Genomic DNA, 17,195 nt, shown 5'->3' on the forward strand with positions numbered 1-17,195 from the left:
AACTTACTAAACCAATCTGGATGATTTAAGAACATAACTATAAAAACAATCTCAACAAACTAGTAATCTTGTTTAAGTGATAATGAATATGACTAAATAAACAAGAGATTTACTAGTCCACTCTATTCCTCTTGCTACCCCCAAGAAACTTTATAGAAACATATATAAAAAGAATATGTTCTACAACAACTGGTCAATGATCACAGGACTGAAAAAGCAACTGCTGCTATTTCAAAAGTGAGCAGTAGTTAAAACATGTGCTTTTGTATGGAGAAGTTGAACAACTAATATTAAATACCATAATCTTCCACTGGCCATGCCAAGTATAGACAGTAAATAAAATTAACTAGAAAGGTTTCAGTATTTACTCTAGTTTTGTCAAACCAACTTAGAAGACAACTACCTAGTTCTGGGTAGGGAACAAATTATACATTATACAAGATCAGAGTCTAACTTGAGTTATAATTCCACTGAGTGAGAACTAATATACACAAGATTTACAAATATTAAACCTATATAGGAGTCCTTTAGACACCTTTGCATAATTCCTGTATTTGGGAATTCCTGGGGAAAAATGATTATATATCTCCAAGTGTGATTAGAATTAATACTAAAAAGTAAAAAGAAGAGGAAGCTTAAAGGTGTCTTGTAAGAATAAAAAAGACATGTAAATTTTCATAAAATAAAATAAATGACCTTGATTCTCAGGAAATGAATGAGAGGTAATATGTCCAGATATAAAATGTCTCAATGGAGAACTGCAGAAAACAATTATAAAAACTCAAAATTGTCTCTTTCATGTTAGAAACATCAGAACAGGGATAATGTGCTCAATTATGAGTGGATCAGGCAGAGATCTATGAGACAGAGGTAAGTTTAAAAGCCGAACCAAAGATTTGATGAAGAAAATAAAGGGTTATAAAACAACTTTAATTTTATGAAAGTTAAAATCTACTCCTATCAAGTATAATAAGTACTACAGGATTTGAGGAAAGAAAACTTCCACATTGTAATGTGGGGACTACAAAATCCTGAAGCAAAAAACAGAATCCAATCTTTACCAATGGATGCCACTGAAGTGGTGGTTGTTGCACATGAACTGAAACTTGCATTTTAAAAAAAGGCACTTAAGAATAAAAATTAAAGAAAATTTATTATTTATATTTTGTAATGATTAGATATCTAAGCTGATATATTAACATTTTTTAGTAATATATTGCTCATCAAAATAGATAAGGAGTGAACATGGAGAAAAATATTTTAAAATACAGGAAGGTACTTCCATTTCTAACTAGGTGGTATACCATGTATTTTGAGAAATCTTTGCGCTAAAAATGACCTATTTGAACACAACAGAACAATCTTGTGTAGACATATTTCTACAAAGAAATAGAAAGAGGAAAGATAGAAGATAAGAAGGCAGGAAGGGAAAAAGAAAGGGAGGGAGGTAGGGAAAAAGAAGTAGAAAGCAAGATAAAGAGGAAGAAAAAGACTTAAGAGCTATAAATGAGAAGAAAACTACAATCCTAATTAGTAGCTGTGTCCCTAATTCATTTGATGTCAATCTCAGTATTCCAAGGTGTTACAATTTTATCAGCCTAAAGAAAAACGGAGAAAAGCCTTAAGCCTGTAAAAAGAGAGTAAGACTCTAAGTAAAACAGTGGACATGGAAATTTTTTCAGTTTCAAAATTGGGGGGTGGGGGAAGGAAAGCTTCTCGGTGTCAGCTGGGGTGTAGGATGGTGAAGGAGGAGGTGGGGGAAAGGTGAAAAATAGAGGGATAAGGGAACCAAAAACACCTCTGTAAATTCCTACATAATTGTCTGCTTTCAAGTAGATTTGAAGTTTTTCTAACAGAAATTGTAGGCCAAAAAATTTACATAAAAATTGCCTTTGCTTGAGAACAACCCTGGAGCACTAGGGGAAATAGGAACATGGACACTTGATGAAACTGTACAGAAATATACACATGCCTAGACCAAACCAGCTGTCTAGCAATAAAAGTCTAATACTCATGACTTCATCCAAATGAATTATGAAGAACATGATAAAATGAAGAAATAATCAGAGACAACAAACAGCCAGATTAATACAAGATAATGAAATATAAGTTTTATAAAAATGATGTAAAGCATGTTTTAAATATAGACATAAAAATGGAATAAAAACATGAAAAAGTAAAATTATACCATAAAAGAGAAAAAAGTATATATGAACAACAACAACAAAAAAAAACCTGCCTGAACTACAAATAGTGAATGGAATGAAATTAAAAATTCAATGGACTAACTGGGTACAGTGGTACACACTTGTAATTCCAGCTCTAATGATCTCCCTTTTACTTTCATCACAGGGCAAAGTGAAAAGAAAAGGGAAGTACTAGGAAATAAAACTGAACAAATTATGTTATATACATGAATAATGAATATGTAACAACAAATGGCACTATATATACAATTATAATGCATCAAAATGATCTTAATAATGAATAAAAAATAAAAATTCTAAAATAATAAATTTACCTGAAGAAAATTCTTCAAAAAATTCAATGGACAGACTAAACAAAAGTCCAAATGAGCTAAAATAATAAAATGCAAGAAGTATGTGAAATTTTTTTTCAGAATGCAAAACATAACTAGGAAAAAAACCATAGAAAAGTATAAGAGAGATGGAGAAATCAATAGACAATTCAAAATAAAAGATTAGAAATTCCAGAAAGGCAAATGGTGAAAAGGCAATTTAAAAAGGACTCTGGCTGAAATTCTTCTTGAACTGAGGAGAGCAATTTTTCTGCAGAAATAGGAAGCATGATAAATTCTAAAAGATAATGACTAGAAAACAAAGGACCTGAATGCAAGAAGGAAAGAAAAGCAAATAAACACATAAAATTGTGGTTTAATATAAGAAGTCAATGACCTACTGAAATAACTTTGATATCAAATAGAAAAAAATCAATAAAATAAAACTAAAATACTGGAAAACAACAATTAAAGAAGAAATCAGGTCACGAGTTAAAAAAGGCATTTAAATTCCTTGCATTTTTTAGGAGGATAAAATAAACTAACAGTACTACTGTCAAGTATATTTGTTAAAACAAAGCCAAACCATTTAAAGAGTAAAAAAGAAAAAAAAAACTGTAAAGCACAGAAAAATAAGGGAAAATTTTATTTTAGATCCATACAAACAAAAATAGTTAACACAAAGAACAGAAAGCCACAGTAAATGATATGTAATAGAATGGTAAAAATCAGTCCACATGGAGCAATAAGTATGACTTATTGAGACCTTGTCTCTAAATAAAAAATAAAATGAAAGGCTCAGTGGTTAAGCACCCCAGGGTTCAATCCCCAGTACAAAAATAATAATAAAAAAAGAAAGAAAGGAAGCCAGCAAGTGGAGCCTGAAGATGGCAGAGGAGACGTAAGCAGGAACGTCCAATCCCTCCACAGTCCATTAAGGAAGTAGTGAAAGAACAGCTGACCAAGAGAGTCACAGTAATAGTACCTTAACAACCTTCCTTGGCTGCAGGGCAGGAGGTGATGCTTCTGCACCACAGGCCACCTACAGAGAGGTCACAATCACAAGTTCCAAGCTTAGCAAACAGCCACCAGGCTCTATGTTCCTTTAAAGAAAACACTATAGAGGAAAACAAGTGCATAGCATTCTATAGCAGTCAGAGAGATGGCCCTGAGCCCAGCATCCTGTGCTCCTGCACCCAAAAGAAGGAGCCAGCAGACGCAATACAGCACCCCAGCACCCTCTGAGCAAGCAGTCTCAGGCCCCTGGGTTGATGTACAAGAACCGGGTGGTGAGAAATCCATAGCAACCAGTGATGAAGCTCCTGTGCCAGCACCTCTAGGAGGACCCCAAGCTAAAGATTAACTTGGTTTAATACTATAGTAATCAAAAGTTTAGTACTAGAGCAAAGATGATATATTGGTCAAGAAACAGAAGACAGTCCAGAAATATTACATATGCTCAGTTTATTGTGACAAAGTTGTGAAGGTTAAGTCAATGAGAAAAGAACAATTTTTCAACTAATGGTACTAAAGGAATCCGAAATTCACAGGAGAAAAATTAACCTCAACCCTTCTTTAAAGCATACACAAACACTGACTGGTCTATGGCTCACAGAACTAAATACAAAAGCTTTACTTGGAACTAACATGGAAGAAAATCTTTTTTCCCCCTAAGAATTTTTCAGGTCTTTAATAAATTAATGTTCTGGATTGCTTAGGTTATAAGACTTTAAGGTATTCAGATCTGGTTATGTCCCAGAGGTAATAAAAGGTCTAATGCAGGGTGTAGACTGCTACCTAGCAAAATTCAGAAACTATTAAGTAGTTCCTCATTTGAATGTTATCCGTCTTATCTCCTTTGTCATAAGGATCTGACTTCCTCTAAAATGAATGATTTAAAATAAGGTACTTAAAAATTCCATACCAAGTCATAATAGTTAACAAACACTATTCAAAAATGCCTTCTAATCCTCAGTTTCTCCTTCTGTAAGATGAAGGAATTGGATAAGTGTTAGTGCCACAGGCCAGACCTTATCAGGAAGGAGTGAAATACTATAACCTCAACAGTGAGGAGGGTGAGAGGGGAACAGAGCTACTAATGTGATTAAGCAGTAGTAGGCAAGAGTAATGGCCTCAAAAGACCTAGTGTCTACAAGGAATCATCAAGACTTGAAAGTCTGTTTTTGTATTTTGATCTGACAAGTATGTACTTGCTATAAATTTATGTACAGAATTAAATATACCACTAATTAATTTATAAAACATAATAAATCCAGACAATCATTTCCTCTCACCAGCAGATCTTGCTTTGAAAAAGAAAAACATGTACATATGCAAATTTCAGCAATATCAGAAATTTCATTAAACCCAAGTAGAGTCATAATTCATTCTAGAATTCAATGATATGTTTGCAGAATCACTTAACTATAATCATAGACAACTACCATAACATATTTGCAGGGCAAAATTGTTGTTATTCACCAGTGAGAATAATTCAACTGCAGGCTCTGCAGCTTTGGTGAAGGCACTCAGCAAGTTCTTTTCACACAGAGCACCATTACAATTGTTTCTTCCTATTTTACACAGCAATTGTCTCAAAACCTGGTATCAAAATATTTACAAATCAAGTGAACAACAGATAAGCAAACAAAGACTGAGACCAGCAGTGCATAAACTTATGCAAAGAAGAAAGTGGCCCATTCACAAGCTGATAAAATTGAACTTTTTAAATACAAAATTTGTTGCTGGGGATTTCTGGAGTAAATTTCCCAGGTTCCTTGCCCACACAGTGCTAATGTCACTCATTTTCATGCTTGAACAGTGAAATTAGAGCAGCTAGCCTGTAATTCTCAAACACCATCCATAATAATACTGAATATGAATGGTATCAATTTCCCAGTTAAAAGACAGAGATTAGGCAGGTACAGTGATGCACACCTGTAATCCTAGTGGCTTAGGAGGCTGAGGCAGGAGGATTGCAAGTTCAAAGCCAGACTCAGCAAAAGTGAGATGCTGAGCAATTAAGTGAGACCCTGTTTCTAAATTTAAAACGTACAAAATACGGCTAGGGATATGGCTCAGTGGTTGAGTGCCTCTGAGTTCAACCACAATCCCCCTATCGACCAAAAGACAGAGATTAATATAATGGATCAGCATTGGAATATTACTCAGCCTTAAAGAAGAATGAAATTATGGCATTTGATGGTAAATGGATGGACCTTGAGACTATCCTGCTATGTGAAATAAGCCAAATCTAAAAAAACAAACGCTGAATGTTCTCTCTGATAGGTAGACACTAATGCAATAAGAGGGTGGGGAAGAAGGAAAAACAAAAGTTCATTGGATTAGATAAAGGGAAATGAAAGGAAGGGAAGGAGATGGGAATACAAAAGACAATAGAATGAATCAGACATAATTTTCCTATGTTCATATATAAATACATGATCAGGGAAACTCCACATCATGTACAACTACAAGAATGAGATCCTAATTAGAATAAATATATTCTATGTATGTATAATATATCAAAATACATTCTACTGTCATGTGTATCTAAAAAGAATAACCAAAAATATATATTTCTTTAAAAACCCATAGTTGATTTAAAAAGAAAAGATCCAATCATATGCTCTTTGCAAGATCTCATAGGTAGGGACACTCACAGGCTGAATATATAAGGATGGGGGTGGGGAAAAGCCACACTAACAGAATCTCAAAACAAGCCAGAATATCCATTCTCCTATCTGAAAAAGCTGAATCTAAGCAAAAATTAATCATAATAAGATGTCATAAAAGATAAGACAAAGAGGGCCATTTTATTCTGGTAAAGGGAATACAAAGAGAAGAAATAATGACAATGTATATGCAACAAATGTCAATGCACCTAATTACATTAAAAAATACTTCTTGACATTAAATCCTAGATAGACCACAATACAATAATAGTGGGAAATTACAACAAACATCACCAACAGGCAGATCACCAAGACATAAAAATCAATAAAAATGAATCCAACTTAAGTAATACTATAAATCAAATGAACCAAAGAGATATCTATAAAATATTCCACCCCAAAACAGCTGAATTTATTCTGTTCTCAGCAGCTTATTGAAGCATCTTTAAAACAAACCATATTCTAGGTTACAATGTTAAGTCTTAGCAAATACAAAAAAGAAAACTTATATAATTCCATGTATCACATTGGAAAGAAACTAGAACACCAAGAAAAATAACAGAAATCACACAAATTCATGGGGATTAAACAATATTTTAAATTAAGAATGAATCAAAGAAAAAAATAAGGGAAGAAATCAAGAAATTCTTAGAAACAAATGAAGACAGAGATACAGCATATCAAAATTCCTGAGACTGTGTGAAAGAAATACTAAGAGGAAAACTGATTGCATTGAGTGCCTACACTAAAAGAAAATAAGATTCCAAAAATTAAACATCTTGCACCTCAAAGTCTTAGAAAAGAAGAACAAACAAATTCCAAAATCAATGGAAGACCAGGAAATAATAAAAATCGGAGTTAAAATTAATGAAATTGAAAATTTAAACAACACAAGATCAACACAACAAAGAGTTGGTTCTTCCAAAAGACAAGTAATATTGATAAATCCTTAGCCAAACTAACCAAAGAAAGAGAGAAAAGACCCAAATCTACAATGTAATTAATCACTTAAACAGAAATAAGAACAAGAATCATATGATCATCTCAATAGATGCAGGAAAGGCCTTTGATAAAATACAGCAACCATTCATGTTAAAAAAAAAAAAACACTGGAGAAACTAGGGATAGAAGGAACTTATTTCAGCATTATAAAGGCAACACATGACAAACCCAAAGACAGTATCACACAAATGGAAATACATACTACAAACTTCCTAAAACATGTTCATGATCTGTATGCTGAAAATGCAAAACGCAAAATGCTAATACAAGATGTATTAGAAGACATAAGAGTCATATCATGTTTGAAGGATGAAAAAAATCAATATGCATATGCAATAAGCCAAAATAGGTTTAATGTAATTCCTACTGAAATCCCAGAAAATATCTTTCAGGGAAATACAACCATTTTCAAAATGTATTATAGAGAAGTATTGACCCTGAAATAGCTAACTAGAACAGTGTTGACAAAACACATATACAGTGGAATGAGTAACTACCTGTTATTAAGACTTAGTATACAACTAGAAAGGAAATAGTTTATAGGAATATAAATTTTCAAAATGGTTTCTCATGATCTTCTGTATTTCAGAAGTGTCTGTGGTAACATCTTATTTCTTATCTCTAATTCTGTTTATTTTTAAAAACAATGACAAATTTGTGGACACAAATGATCTACCCCAATTGAACCAAAAAGATTCAGAAAACCTAAACAAACCAATATCCAGAAATGAAATTGAAACAGCAATTAAAAGCCTACCAACAACAAAAAGCCCAGGACCAGGTGGATTCTTAGCTGAGTTCTATCAGACATTAAAGAAGAACTAACACACCAGTCTCCCTCAAATTATTCCATAAAATTGAAATTTCCCCTGAAATTAATTCTAAGAAGCTAGTATAACCCTGCTACACAAATCAGACAAAGACACATCTAGGACACATCTAGGAAACCAAACACCAATGCCCCTGATAAACATACATGCAAAAATCATCAACAAGATATTAGAAAACTGCATTTTAAAAACCTATGAATAAGATAATACACCATGATCAAGTAGGTTTCATTTCAGGGATACAAGGTTGGTTCAATATATGCAAACAATAATAATAACTGATCTCATAAAAATTAAAAACTTCTTGGTAAGAATTCATGTGAATATGAGGATCACACAGCTTACAATGTAAAAAAAAAATTACAAATAAAAAATTTCAAAGAGGACCATTACCAAGAAGATATGAAGAACCCTCTAAATCATCAATTTTAAAAAACAATACAATGAAAAGATGAGCAAAAATATTTAACAGACATTTTACCTAAGATTTTGTAGGTGGCAAATAAACATGAAAAGAGGATTAACATAATAAACCATTAGAGAAATGCAAATTAAAACCATAATGGAATATTAGGACAAAACTAGAATAAAATACTGATAAATATAATGCAGATGTGGAGGGCATTTTTCAATAAAATCAGAAAAAAATATTGATAAAATTTAACATCCGTTTATAATACACTCCAGTAAATGGGAATAGAAAAGAATTTCCTCATTCTGATAAAAGGCACTTATGAAAACTAGAGTGAACATCACACTCGATGGGGAAAGATTAAATGCTTTTCCCCTAGGACTAGAAACAAGAAAAAAGATGTCCGTGCTCACCACATCTATTCACGGTTATTCTGTAGATTCTAGCATTCAAACAAGATCAGACAAAGAAATAAAAATTAGAATGTAGTAAAAATGTGCCCATTGTAGATTACATGATGTATTACCAAAAAAATCCTAAATAATCTATAAAACACTGGAACTAACAAGTGAATTTAGAAAGTGGCATGATATAAGGTTAGTATACAAATATCTACTGGAAATTGAAACAATTTGGGACAATTGCAACAATGATTTGTCCATTTTTTTCCCCAGTACTGAGGATTGAACCCAGGAGGGCCTACCACATGCTGGGCAAGCACTGAGCTACATTCCCAGCCTTTTAAATTTTATTTTGAGACAAGAGTCTCACTTAGTTGCCCCAACTGACCTCAAACTTGTGATCCTCCTTACTGAGTCTCCTTAGTAGATGTGACGTTATAAATAATAATTATGTATTGACTAGCAATGGCAAATAAGGCCAAATAAATGGAAAAGCATTCTTTTTATATAATCAGTTACAAAATATTAAATTTGAAAATATTCTATAAAATATCAATTATATTACTTTTATTACTGAATGAAATTTTATTTTTATTGTTGAAATTCCTAACTGTGGGGGTCAGATAATTTTATAAATAGCTAAGATGCTTACTTACACACTGAGCATGTTCATTCAACTTTTTTTTTCTTTTCCAGTGTCACATAACATACCTTAGATAGTCTTTTAGAAGATTCACAATTATGATCTGTACATGGCTTGGGTCCTTTTTCAGTGTCTAGAGATGAAACTGAGAAAATATATTTTATCAAGGTTCTAATGTACTGCATCACAATATTTAAATTGGATTTTGAAGATCATTTGTCTAATATTCCTCTTCCATTAAAAATTTAAGCAATTTTTCTAATATTACGTAACTCTTTAGAATGAACCTAAGCCAAATATTTGTTTTATGTATATCAAGAAAACCTCTCTTCTATAATAAACTTAATTAAATTTCTTGATAATGCTTGGTTATTTTTATTTTATAAAAGTTTAATGATAGATTTATTTCAACTTGTATAGCATATATATGCATAAGTGTGTGTGCATTCATTCAATCGTATATTTAACTCTGACCATATATTATAATGTATGTCACTGGTTCAAATCAATTCTTAATGTTTTCCGATAAAGTGATAAATGCAAGATGAACTCTGCTAATAATACTGGAAAGAGAATGAGACTGGATTATGGTAGTGGCCATCGTAACTGAAATGAAAAACATATTCATACATGTATGTCTCATTATTTATCAAATAAATACCAGGAGCCAACTATGTACCAGATAGTATTGTTCTAGGTATTTGGAATATATAAGTAAACAAATTCAATACTGAAAAAATTCCTACTATACTACCAAGACTTAAAACTGAAAGAAGAAATAGGAAACAAAGGATTTCTATTAATAATCTTTATGAATCATAACATCAATCTCACTGCCTCATTAAAGCTCTAAAACCTTTAGTTTCTCTCAACTATTCATCAAAATATATAGAAAGAAATCTTATTTTGAGTCCTAGATCTATCACTAATAAACAGATAAACAGACATATTATTTACTCTCAAGATTTTCACATTCTACAAAAGAATAGGCTGAATAATGTGAATTTTCCCCATTCCTTAACATCTGTGTGAATATGACTAAAATCATAAATATTTCAGACCAACAAAGCTACTAATATTTTAGCCATTAGCAATCATAACTACTTGATTTTCCCTATACTCCTACCCATATCTCTCATTAGCTATTATAGAGTGCTCCAAAAATGTATACATGATATTGTTTGTTTTCTATACAATTCTTTCTAAAAATCAACAATTTACTATGGAAGATCTCAATCATCCATCTCCTTAGTAATATCTCCCCTACATTAGAGCCCACAGAGCGTCTAAAAAACTTTAATGTATATTTAGTAGATAAAATCTTTGAATCAACTATCTCCCATATGTTCAAGGAGTTGGAGAAAATTATGGACAAAAAAACTAAAAAAAAAAATCAGGAAAATCCTGTCTTGACAAATAAAGAATATAAAAAAAGTTAAATAATACAAAGGAATCTAATAAAAATTCTAGAACACAAAATTACAACAAATGAAAGGAATTCATAAAGATTTTAAAATGGATTGAGCAGTCAGAAAAAAGAATCAATCAACTTGAAGATAGTCATTAAAAGTATTTAGTCAGTGAAGAACATAAAAAAATGAAGTTAGGAGACCTGTAGGATAACACCAAATGTATCACATACACATAAAATAGGAGTTAAAATAAGAGAAAAGAAAAAGAAAACAGAATGAATATTTAAATAACAAACAGTTAAAATTTCCCAAATTTGAAAAAGGTATAAATTTACATGTATAAGATGATCAGAGAAATCCAGATAAATCCCAGGGGAAATGCAAGGAATTCCACATTGTGTCATATTATAATCAAACTGTCAAGTGTGAAAGAGAAAGACAGAATCTTGAAAGCTGCAAGAAAGAAGTAATTTGTCACATATAATGAGTCTTATAATAAGATCAACATCAGACTTCTCATTAAAAACCATGGAGGGTAGTATATATTGTTCATACTGAACCTTTTTAAAATATAAAGATATGGACAGATAAAAAGCAAAGAGATGGAGAAAAATATGCCATGCTTATATGAATCAAAATAAAAAAGCTGGAGTATCAATCATAATTTCAGAGAAAGTAGATGAAAGCAAATATAATTGTCAGGAATAAATCAATTATCCACAAAGACACCAGAATCTCTAATGTGTATGTACCTAACAATAGAGAACACAGCTACCTGAAGCAAAATATTATTAAAACTGTAAGGAAAAATACAAGAAACAACTATTATATGTGGAGATATTAACACCTCTCTATTAGTAACTAAAAAACCTAAAAAGCAAAAAAGTGAAAAAGAATACAGTTGACCTGAGAAATACCACCCTTCAATTGTACTAAACTGACATTCAGAAAATACTTCATACAACAACAGTAAATGAACATTATTTTCAAGCTCACATTAAACCTTCACTAATAGGACCACATTTGGGGTCATATTAAAGATATTAACATTTTTTAAAAAATATAAACAATACAATGTATGCATTCAGTCCACAAAAGCATCAAACTACAAATCTATAACAGAAAATACCTGGAAAATCCCAAGAACCTTGACATTTAAAACATTAATATATAACTTATGATTTGTCAAGAAAAATTATATATTTCAAACTACATAAATGTGAAAACACAACTTATTAAAATTTGTGGCATACAGTGCTTACAGAGAAATTTATAACAAAGTGAATACATATTAGAGAAGATAAAAATTCAATAATCAAAGCTTCCATTAAGGAAAATAAATAAAAGCAAAGCTATCCTTCAGAATCAGTGAAGAAATAAAAATCTTCCAAGAAAAACAACAACTAAAAGAATTCAGGAGTACTAAGGCAGCACTACAAAAATACTTAAAGAAATACTACACATAAAAGTTTTGTTTGGTTTTGAAGAAGAAGAGAAGAAGAAGAAAGAAAAAATCCCTGAGCTTGTGAATAGATGAATTTCATTAGAAAAGTAGCTGAGAAAATGAGTATTAGGACTGAATTAAACATTAGAAATGAATAAAAAATGGGAGGAAATAAATACCTGTAATAACACAATATAAATGGTCTCCAAATTTAAATTAAAAAAACATAAACTAGCAGACTGAATTAAAAAACAAGACCTAATAATATGTTGCTTACTTACAGGAAAAGACATTCATAAGCTGAAGGGAAAGAATGGAAAATGATATTCCATGCAAATGAAGGTCTAAAGCAAGAAGGAATAACTATTCTCATTTTGGATAAGGCAGACTTCAAGACAAAATTAAGAAGAGCCAAAGAAGGTCACTTCATACTGGGAAGAATCCAAAAGGAAAACAAAATGATAGTAAATATTTGTGCCCCAAATTATTTAATTACACAAAATACACACTATTCAACATAAAGATTCTGATGCCAATACAATAATATTAGATGATTTCAATATACTTCTTTCATGAAGAGACAGACTGTCCAAATATAAAACTAATAAAAAATTCTTTTGACAAACCTAAAAAATAATACATATGATATGGAACTAAAAGACATCTATAGAATATTTCATCTAACAACAGCTGAATTCAGTCTCTTCTCAGACTCTCATAGAACCTTCTTTAAAATAGACAACATCTTAGATCATGAAGCAAGTCTTACAAGATTTTTAAAAAATCAATTTAACTTCTTGCACTTAACAGATGACAAGAAAATGAAATTAGAAATCATTAGCAAGAAAAACAAACAATAGAAATTACATAAATACATGGAGATTGAACAATACACCATTTTTTTTTTTTTTTTGTTACCGGGGATTGAATTCAGGGGCACTTGACCACTGAGCCATATCCCTAGCCCCATTTTGTATTTTATTTAGAGACAGGGTCTCACTGAGTTGCTCACCATTGCTTAGGCTAGCTTTGAACTCGTGATCCTCCTGTCTTAAGCCTCCCAAACACCTGGGATTTCAAGCCTGTGCCACCACACAGTGAACAATACACTTTTGAATAATGAACAGATCAGAGATGAAATCAGGGGATAAATTTGAAAATTCCTAGAAATAAAGGAGAATAGCAAATACAACACACCAGAATCTCTGGGACACTATGAAGTGGTTTCAAAGAGGAAAGTTTATACCTATGCATGCTTATGTGCATACATCATAAAAATCCCACATAAACAACCTAGTATGTATCTCAAGGTCCTAGAAAAATAAGAATAAAACAATTCCAAAATAGTAGAAGGGAAGATCACAGCTGAAATTATTAAATATACAATAAAAGAACAATACAAAAGATCAATGAAAGAGGAGTTGGTTCTTTTGAAGGATAAACAATATTGATAAACCTTTAACAAATTAACCAATGTAAAGACTCAAATTAATAAAAATAGAGATAAAGAAGAAGATATTGCCAAAGACATTTCTGAAATCAAGAGATTAATTAGTGACTAGTTTAAAAACTTATATTCCAATAAATTGGAAAATCTAGAAGAAATAGACAGATTTCTAGACATGTATGACCCAAACAAAATTGAAACAAAAAAGAAGATAATATCTAAACAAATTGATAATAAGCAATGAGATTGAGGCTATAATTTAAAAAAATACAAAACAACAGCAACAAAGTAAACCTCTCCAACAATGAAAATCCCAGGACCAAATCTTTCCCCAGATGCATTTTACCAGACCTTTAAAGAAGAACTATAATCAATGATCGTCAAATTATTCCATGAAGTTGAAGGTGGAAAGAACACCTGTAAACACCTGTATTCATTTTATGAAGCCAGTCTTATCCTGATACCAAAACCAGATAAGAAGACATCAAGAAAAGAAAACTACAGACCTATGTGCCTGATAAACATAGATACAAAAATCCTTAAAAACATTAGCAATTTGTATTCAAATGCATTAAGAAGATTTTACATTAGGATCAAGTTGCTTTTACCCCAAGGATACAAGGTTGACTGGACATATGCAAACCAAAAAATATTATTCATCACATATGCAGAATTAAGGGCAAATCATATGACTACCTCAAAAGATGCAGAAAAAAAGGCTTTTACAAAATTCAATACCCATTTATGATAAAAACACTGAAGAAATTAGGGACAGAATAAACTCATCAATGAACCTCATCATTCAATGGACAGAATGAACCTCATCAATGCTATATATGAAAATCCCAAAGCCAGCATCATATTGAATAGGGAAAAATTGAAATCATCTTCTCTAAAATTAGGAGCAAGACTAAAATCTCCATTCTGACCTCTCCTACAAAATATAGTACTTGAAATTTTAGCCAGAGCAGTTAGTCAAGAGAAGGAAATAAAAGGATAAAAGTTTTACAAGAAGTCAAATTATCAGTGTTTCTAAATGATATAATCCTACACTTAAAAGATTCAAAAACCCCACCACAAGACTTTCAAAGTTGATAAATAAATTCAGCAAAATACCAGAAAACAAAAATCAAAAAATTAATAGCTTTTCTATATGTCAATAAGGAATCTGCTGAATAATGAATGAACCAAATTGATTCACAATAGAATAAAAAAAATAAGACTAAATCTAACCAAGGAGGTGAACAATCTTAACAATAAAAACATGATCCCCATCAAAATGTCAATGACATTCTTCACAACATATTCCTACAATTTTATGAAAGGTAAAAAATCCAGAATAGTCAAAGCGATTCTAATTAAAAAGAGTAATGTTAGAGGCATTACAATACCTGATTGCAAATTATACTACAGAGCCATAGTAACTAAAACAGCACAATACCACACAAAATCAAACATGCAGACCAGCAGAGCAGAATACAAAACAGAGATAAGTCCACATAGCATAGCAGTGGTAGTGCAATAGACATGAAGATCAATGGAATAGTACAGAAGACAAAGGAACAAACCCACATACATACAGTCATCTGATTCTTAACACATGTGCCAAAAGCATTCAATGGAGAAAGGACAGCCTTTTAAACAAATGGCACTGAAGAAAACTGGATATCCTATGTAAAACGCAAACTTAGTGAACCTAGGGCCCAATTTCACACCCTTCATAATCGCTAACTTAAAGAAAATGAAAGACCTAGTAATGAAGAGAAATTTTGCATCTTCTAGAAGAAAACACAGGGTCTAACATGTAGGAGCAGGCAGTAACTTCCTCAATATGACCCTAAAGTTCAGAAAGTAACACCAACAATTAATAAGTGGAATGATATTAGATTGAAAAACTTCTATAGAGCAAAAGAATCAAGAGAGCAAATAGAATATAAGAAAATCTTTGTCAGTTACTCTTAAGACACAGGATTAATATCTAAAATATACAGAAAAAACTTAGCACTGAAAAAAAAAACAACCAATTTAATAAATGGGCAAAGGATCTAAACAGACATTTCTCAAAAGAAAAAATAGAAATGACCAAAAATATGTGAAAAAAGTGTTAGCAATCAAGAAAGTACAAATCAAAACAACATTGAACTTACATCTTACTCATTTAAAACAGCAATCATCAAGAATACAAATAATAATAATAAATGCTGGTGAAGATGGGGGGAATACTTATATACTGTTGGTAGGGTTGTGAATTAGTGAAACCATTAAAAAAGTTAAGTATGGAGTTTCTCAAAAGAGTAGGAATAGAACCAACATATGATCTCAGTGTTTTCCAGAAGAACTAAAGGCATCATACTGTGGTTATACATGTGTATGCATGGTATAGTAGCACAATTTACAATGACCAAGTTATGGAACCAGCTGGTGTCCATCAACTAATGGATAGGCAAAATGTGATATATATACACAATGGAATTTTATGAAGGCATAAAGAGCAAAATTATAGGACTTGCAAGTAAATGGATGGAAGCATAGAACATCATGTTAAATGAAATAAAACAGACTAAGAAATATCAAGGGCCATATGTTTTTCTCTTATATGTGGGGGTTAGAAGGAAAAATGCACAAAGAGGATGGTCCTGAAAAGAGAAGGAAGACAGTACACGAGAGGTTGAAGATTGGAGAGAGGGAGGAGAGGATAGAAAGGAAAGGTACTGAGAAATGAAACTGACCAAATTATGTTATGTACATATAAAATATGCCACAATGAATCCATTATTTTGTATAATTATATCAATAAGAACTAAATTTGTCACTAAGTTTTCTATACTGATAACTATAAAACACTCTGAAATGAAGCAAAGTTCTTAAATTAATGGATAGATATTCTATGTTTGTAAACTAACATATAATACTGTTAAGCTGGCAATGATACCCAAACCCATATACAGATTTTAATAGAATCCCTAGCAAAATTCCAATGGCTTTTTTTGTGTGTGTGGCAAAAATAGAGTAGCAGATAGTAAACTATGTAATTGCAATCAACATCAAGCTGTCATAGAAACACTGAGAAGTTACAAAAGGTACAAAATCTTTGGATTTTTGAAAAACTAAAAACTAAACAAACAGTCTGCCTCTGGTCATTTGTTTTAGGGATTGGAGACAAATTTCAGGGTTTTTGGTTTTTTTTGGGTTTTTTTGAGAAAAAACTTGGCAAGGAAGATCAAGACTGGAAATTAGGTTGAACTGCTTATGTCCTTTGCCTTTAAATCTAAATGTCATACAATTGTGTCTTTCAAAATTCAATACTAAATGATCAAAATATGAATGAGAGAGAAAAGAAAGAGAAGAAAAAGTTAGGGAAACAGGTAAGTATCATCAAACACTGATTACAGAGAAATCAAAGGAAAATATG

General features: G+C 31.5%; 1 protein-coding gene across 1 annotated transcript in view; it reads right to left on the minus strand.

The window, feature by feature from the left end:
* The window catches only part of Zpbp (zona pellucida binding protein), a 90,393-nt gene that overhangs the window by 30,884 nt on the left and 42,314 nt on the right, over window positions 1-17,195 (minus strand). The window contains exon 6 of the mRNA XM_071608633.1: window positions 9,549-9,625. Within this exon, the coding sequence (XP_071464734.1) occupies window positions 9,549-9,625 (77 nt within the window). The remainder of the gene's footprint in view (window positions 1-9,548; window positions 9,626-17,195) is intronic.

The sequence above is a fragment of the Marmota flaviventris genome, chromosome 1, assembly GCF_047511675.1.
Source record: "Marmota flaviventris isolate mMarFla1 chromosome 1, mMarFla1.hap1, whole genome shotgun sequence".
Lineage (NCBI taxonomy): Eukaryota > Metazoa > Chordata > Mammalia > Rodentia > Sciuridae > Marmota > Marmota flaviventris.